The sequence below is a fragment of the Nicotiana tabacum genome, chromosome 18 (genome assembly GCF_000715075.1).
Source record: "Nicotiana tabacum cultivar K326 chromosome 18, ASM71507v2, whole genome shotgun sequence".
Classification (NCBI taxonomy): domain Eukaryota; kingdom Viridiplantae; phylum Streptophyta; class Magnoliopsida; order Solanales; family Solanaceae; genus Nicotiana; species Nicotiana tabacum.
In genome coordinates this window covers 1,248,025-1,255,171 of record NC_134097.1, presented here as the reverse complement: position 1 = coordinate 1,255,171, position 7,147 = coordinate 1,248,025, and the positions used below count along the sequence as shown (strand labels likewise).

The window sequence follows — 7,147 nt, the reverse complement described above, 5'->3', positions numbered from 1 at the left end:
GGGGTGTAGATAACCCAATAGTATAACGAATGGTATTCTTAGACCATTTTCGAAAGTAGAGGGGTATATTTGGCCCTTTACCGTTAAAAAATAGCTTAAGATTTTTTTTTATTAAAAATAAGTTCTCAAATCGAGCAATTGAAATCATCAATTAGTTAATATCGGATTGTGACGAACTTGAAAGGCAAAATCATATTTTTGAAGTTTGAATTTCTAGGCTATCAAGATTGTCTAAAATTGCTCGACAAATTAGATTTTGTATACCACTGGTCAAATTTATAGCCTGTTTGACCAAGTTTTCTTTTTGGCCAAAATTACTTTTTTTGTTATTGCCGACAATTTTTTTTATTTTTTTTTTAAAAGTTAATGTGTTTGACCAAGTTTTTAGAAGAAAAAAAAAGTGTTTTTGAGTAGAGGCAAAAATATTTTTTTAAAAGCAGAAAAAATAGTTTATTCCTAAAAGTATTTTTTTAAAAGCATTTTTGATAAAAATATATTTAAACTCACTTTTAAATGTTTGACCAAATACTAATTACTGCTCTAAAATACTTTTCCAATTAAGTTTGTGTTTGACTAATTAAATTAAAAAGCATTTTTAAGTATCAATTAGTGTTTGGCCTTAAAAAGTGTTTTTAAAAAAGTACTTTTGTAAAGAAGCTATTTTTTTCTCCTTAAAAACTGTTTCTGCTTCTACTCAAAAGCACTTTTTTCCTTCTAAAAACTTGGCCAAATATCATATAATTAGTCAAGCACAAACTGCTTTTCAATAAATGTACTTTTTTAAAAAGTACTTTTCAAAATAAGCTGATTTTAAAAGTTTGGTCAAACATGGTAGTAGTTTAATGGGAAAATGTTCATGTATATATGTTGTCCTATTTTTCTGTGTAGTAGTAAATATTTGGTAGGTGTTTGTGAAAAATTATGGTAGTTGGCTGACAAAGATGCATATTGAATGCTGTTATCTTTATTTTATGTTTTGGTTTGTTTTGGGGTATCCTGTGACAAAGAGTTAACTAAAAGTTGGAAGTTTATGGGCGTGAAATTCTAAATTTTCTAAATTATTGAATTTTAAATTAATAATTTATAAATATTAAATAATTTTAAAAAATAAATAAATATAGAATTTGAACAATGTCTTTATTGCCTTAAGAGAAAGAAGCTTGGTGTAGTTGTACCCATATTTTTAATCCACAATGATGAGTTATGGCTCATCTCTCGTTACCATCTAATCCATTAGCTGTTCTATTTAATTTTGTTTGATTGTATATTTTAGTTTATGGAGCTCAGAATTAAGGTAAGTGGTGTGGGGTTGCAGAATTTGTTACGAAAAAGATGATTTACTCAGCCATGATGATTAGTGGAGATGATATACCACATGTAAAAATATTTTTTTCTTAAATATACATAATTTATATATGTCTTTTATATTTTTAGAATATATATAATGTACAAATAAATATATAAGTGGTATAATTTATCCTACATATATAAATAAATATACTTGAAGCAGAAAATAAGTCAATATATAGAGTATTACAAATAACATACCTAATTTATTCTAAAATTATACGTTATTGTTAATTATACATATGATATCCCTAAGATTTTTTATTATACCATAAGTGGTTTATGGTAGATTTTACCATATATAAGTGAATAAGCATGCATGATTTATAATGTACATATACCACATATATAACCTTACATTTCCTGTGTGTATATACATGATGTATAAGGGAAACAAATAAATAAATAGTTTGTATAATATAGACAAAGTTGTAGATTTTATACCGAAAAGTATTATTTTTGCTAGGTTTTAAATTGGAATAAATCATTTGGGCCAAAAGAGGAGAATAATTTTTATTAGCTATAAAATAGGAAAGGATTGGTACAAGCGTGATTCATGGTCTATAATTCCGTTATGGATTGGAATGTAAATCTTTTGCTGCTACTTTTGTTAATTCATTAATGCTATTAAGATTTTGTAATATTTTATTAAATACTGGACAGTTATGAAACTTCCTCATTCTTTTTCTCTCTTAACAAGATAGTTAAGAGAGAAAAAGACTCAGAGAGAGTTCTGAAATATTTTTCCTATATCGTTGTTATTATACGACGTGCCATTTGTTTCCATTTTCATATTATCTTTTTGTTACTATTATTTTCTTATTGTTTCTTTTTCACTTTTTTTGAACCGAGGGTTTATCAGAAATAATTTCTCTATCTTTATAAGATAGAAGTAAGATCTGCGTACATATTATCCTCTTAAGACCTCACTTGTGAGCTTTTACTAAGTTTGTTGTTGTTATTCTTTTTAACGTGTTGAACTCGTGAAAAATAGGGGAGAGAAAGATAGAAAAGGAGAAACTTTTTTCAATAGAATGAAAATATAAATCTAAATATTACTATAGTAAGACAAAATTGCAACCACTAAAATAAACGATAAAGGCTCCGGTTTGAAAGCATCTTTTATATCATCAATTATAGAAGTCACTAGGCTATGATTATTCCACATGTTACCTATATAACTAAACAAATTTCTTTTACAACAAAAAAGAACTTACATTCAAATCTTCACTCGCTCCATATTTTCATTCTTTCTCCAAAAAAATGTCCAATTATCATGTTGCTGTTCTAGCATTCCCTTTTGCAACACATGCTGGCCTTTTACTTGGACTTGTCCAAAGGCTAGCAAATGCATTACCTAATGTGACATTCACATTTTTCAACACTTCTAAATCAAATTCTTCAATTTTCTCCGACCAAACCAATCCACATTGTACCAACCTTAAGCCCTTTGATATTTCCGATGGCGTACCCGAGGGGTACGCGATCGGAGGAGGGGGAATTGAGGAGCTTATAGGGTTGTTTTTTAAATCCGCGAAAAATAATTTTCAGAATGCTATAACAGCTGCTGAGGATGAAACGGGGAAAAAAATTACGTGCGTTATCGCGGATGCGTTTATATGGTTTTCCGGTGAGGTTGCGGAGGAATTAGGCGTTGATTGGATTCCTGTTTGGACTTCTGCGGCAGGATCACTGTCCGTTCATATTTACACTGACTTTATTAGAGAAAATGTTGGGGTTCAAGGTATATTTTCTTTTGTTGTTGTTGTTGTAGTAAATATACGAATATATAAATAAAAAGTAATTAATAATCAATAATGGAGAAAATATAGAAACATGAAGTTATCTTCTTGTGATTTATGGGTTCGAGCCATGGCATCAATTACTGATGTAGGTTGCTTACATCATATCCTTGGAATGCGGCTCTTTCTCGAATCCTGCATAAATGTGAGATGTTTCGTACAGCATTTTTTTGAGTCTTTTCATGTTGACGACTAAACTTGGGGTAAGAGAAAAACAAATTTAGGTGAAGAAAATACTTAACTAGGATAGATTTACTTTCTCCGTTCTTTATAGTATGACTTTTCCTATAGATTTTAATAGTGAGTAGTTTCATTATTTTAAGAATTTTGATATAGTTACACTATATTTGCTTGAAGAATGGTGAACATCTGATCAGAGACGGAATCAAGATTTAAACTTTATGAGTTCCGAATTTTAGAAAGACTATTTCAAGTATATATATTTATTGAATTTTTTTAACACAAACACACTGTTTAAGCAAAAGTTACTGGGTTCGCCGAACCCGTAGCTCAACTTTCTTCTCTGCCTTTGCATTCATAGGCGGAGCCAGGATTTAAAACTTATGGGTTCAGGATTCTAATTATTTTTAAGTTACTGATTTTAAATTAATAATTTATACATGTTTAATAAATTTTATTAAACAAATATAGTGTTGGAACTAAAATTACTGAGTTCGGCCGAACCCGTAACTCGCTCTCTAGCTCCGCCCCTGCTTGCATCTAATGTATGGATTAGATCGGGGCAAAAATTATTACATGATGATTATTGCATGAGAAACTTATTTGAAATTGAAACGTAGTTATTGTTGTTATATTCCGTTTATTTATTATGAAGTATTATATTTACGTATAACCAAAAGATTAATTTCTTCACAGGAATTGCTGGACGTGAAGATGAAATTCTGAAATTCATTCCTGGATTTTCTGAATTAAGGCTTGGTGATTTGCCTAGTGGAGTTATATTTGGAGATTTAGAATCATCATTTTCTCAAATGCTTCACAAAATGGGCAAAACCATAACAAAAGCCAATGCCTTACCAATAAATTCCTTTGAAGAATTAGACCCTCCAATTGTTGAAAATCTCAAGTCCAAATTCAAGAATTTTCTCAATGTTGGTCCTTTTAACTTAACCTCCCCACCACCCTCAGCAAATATTATAGACAAAAATGGTTGTATTAAATGGCTAGATAATCAAGAACCAAATTCTGTGGCTTATATTGGATTTGGCACAGTTGCAACACCACCACCTATTGAGTTAAAATCTATGGCTGAAGCACTTGAAGAAAGCAAAACACCTTTTCTTTGGTCAATTAAAGATGATTTTATAACACATTTTCCAAAAGGGTTTTTGGAAAATACAAGTGAATATGGTAAAATTGTACCATGGGCCCCACAAGTACAAGTTCTTGAACATAGTTCAATTGGGGTTTTTATAAATCATAGTGGTTGGAATTCTGTTTTGGAAAGTATAGCTTCTGGTGTGCCAATAATTTGTAGGCCATTTTTTGGAGATCATCACTTGAATTCTTGGATGGTTGAGAAAGTGTGGAAAATTGGAGTGAAAATTGAAGGTGGGTTTTTTACTAAAAGCGGTACAATGGTTGCACTTGACTTGGTTTTATCAAAAAATAGAGAAGAATTGAAGCAACAAATTGGTATGTATAAAGATCTTGCTCTTAAGGCTGTTGGACCAAGTGGGAGTTCAACTGAAAATTTCAAGAAATTGGTTGAGATTATCACCTCTAGCAATTGAAATTATCCCCTTGAAAGGAAATTCAATGATTTATTACTATGTGTTTGTAATAAATTAATCCCATTTTAATTTATCATTATTTCTCTTGATTCATCAATGCTTATCGATCTTAATTGATCAGGCATTATATTGAAAAGCGTGATACAACAACTCACTCATATGTCCATTTCATTCTGGCACAAAACATGCCCCCCCCCCCCCACAAACGTCCTCCTTGTCCGGGAACTATCAATAGCGATTGTTGCTCACCTACCATTTCTTCTCACAAAAGACTTTTCATCCCGTCTCTGCAATGTTTTGCAGTACACACGACAGAGAAAGCTGTTTGGGTGCACCCAAGTGCCGGCAATCGGAATCAAATGAAAGTTGAAGGACCCATTCGATTCAGGCTTCTAGCCTTGAAAATGAGTTCTTAAAATCCCTTACCTGCATTTGCGGTCTTAGCACTTTACCGCTGTATCAAGACTCTCCTTCATCGCCTTGCCTCATTGCTTCAAATACTTGTGTACAAAGCTATGCTTGATTTCCATGAATTTTCTTACTTTTGTTTGTAAACAACATATATAGACTAACTATTGCCAAGATTTTTTTTCCTTTTTCTTTACAAATGTAGGTCTTGAAAAGGAGTCTTTAATCAATAGGAGGTTGAACTTGCATATGAGTGATGAGGCCTTTAACTCGTTTGGTCAGTGGACTTAGTTGCTAATATAATTAAAAGCTACTTACAAAGAAGAAGATAATACCCTTGGAAAGTAAATTAACAATATTTATGGGATGGGTCGTAAGAGGAATTTGGGGAGAAAATAATGAGATAAAGCGGAGAAGGTGGCCTAGCCACTGCCTAAACCTTTTTGGTTAAAATAAATTAATATAAAGTATACATTTATGATATTTTGGGCCAACCATATTTGATTCCAAAACTTTAAATTATGCTCTTATTTGAGCCACACTCACAAGGTTCAAGTTGATATAAGATATGTCTCCAAATCTTTGCATAGATTATACAAATTTTCCTCTCCAGTTGTGGAATCCATAAGGAATACAATGCACTTAAAAGTTCCCCAAGCTATTTTAATATTTATGTTGAAAAGAAGAATATGTTAGTAATAAGTGACCCGACTTATTTTTGTGTTACTAACCATAGTTATTATAGGCGGTTATATGTATTTATCTTGTAGTGTATCTGATAAGTTTGTAGACGATAAATTTGCGTCGAGAAAATAAAATCAAGATCGAAAAATATTGTAACAATCGTAGTATTTTATTTTAAATATTTGAGTGCTACAATCTCTATGAATCTTCTGATTCTTCTTTCCAATAGTAAATAAATTCAAGGGCCTTTGAGCTTGATCTTGAATCTATATTTGTTGCCACGAACGATGATCTTGGATTCAACTAGCACAGACTTTGATTTGAACTCGTACTCCTTAAATCTTGATTTGTTCTTCGTTCTTGAGCTTGAACTTGATTTTTTGAACTTGAACTTGATTGTTTGAAGCTTGAAACTTGTGGAAAAATTTGTGGCGTTTGATCCGCGAGCTCTCTCTTGCTTCTTGTTATAACTTCTGGTGTCTTTTATGGGTTATGAAGACCCCTATTTATAGTTGTGGAAAGGAAGAGTTACGATAAGAATAAACTCTTTCCGACCAATCAAATTGAAGTGTGACAATGACGCATTTGATTAGTCAGAACATGTCACTTGCACACGTGGCGCAATTTCATTGCCTTTTTTAATTTGGCTTGGCATGCCTTGTCATTTTGACACGTGGCACGATCCTATTAGCTCTTTCGTTTGACTTGGCGTGCCACACTATTTGACACGTGGCACCAAACTGGGACCTCTAGAAAAATGACATTTTGGGCTTCATCACTTTAACCCAATTAAATGAGCTAGCCCAATAAATTTAGACCTATTTATTTAATCCATATGTATTGGACTTATAATTAATCCAATTATATTAGCCCAATAAATTTATTTGAACTAATATATCTTGAATTTAAGATATAGTCCCAATTATTTTACGGATTTAATTTCAATAAAATTTATATGCCTACAAAATTAAACTAGGATATGAACTGCCAATTAAAAAGATTTTAACATTTATATATACTAACGGTGTAGAAGGATGTTTTACTATCAGGTCACCCAAAAACGGCTACACCTATTGTCTATAATACGTGGAAATAGTACGTGAAAAATAAGGCATACAACTTATCACAACAAGTTAAATTACAAGATAATGT

General features: G+C 31.5%; 1 protein-coding gene across 1 annotated transcript; it reads left to right on the top strand.

Annotated features, from left to right (window-relative positions):
• The first annotated feature begins 2,048 nt into the window (after window positions 1-2,048).
• Window positions 2,049-4,996, top strand: LOC107823155 (kaempferol 3-O-beta-D-galactosyltransferase-like). Its single transcript, XM_016649752.2, has 2 exons — window positions 2,049-3,091; window positions 4,026-4,996. Exons 1-2 carry the CDS (start codon window positions 2,611-2,613, stop codon window positions 4,901-4,903), a joined length of 1,359 nt encoding a protein of 452 aa, XP_016505238.2. The 5' UTR covers window positions 2,049-2,610; the 3' UTR covers window positions 4,904-4,996.
• The last annotated feature ends 2,151 nt before the right edge of the window (window positions 4,997-7,147 follow it).

What these genes read in the sequence shown, in the direction of transcription:
- LOC107823155 (XM_016649752.2), top strand. Translation starts at nt 2,611, where the DNA reads ATGTCCAATTATCATGTTGCTGTTCTAGCATTCCCTTTTGCAACACAT. An exon ending in AGAAAATGTTGGGGTTCAAG is followed by an intron (nt 3,092 to 4,025) that starts GTATATTTTCTT and finishes ATTTCTTCACAG; the next exon opens with GAATTGCTGGACGTGAAGAT.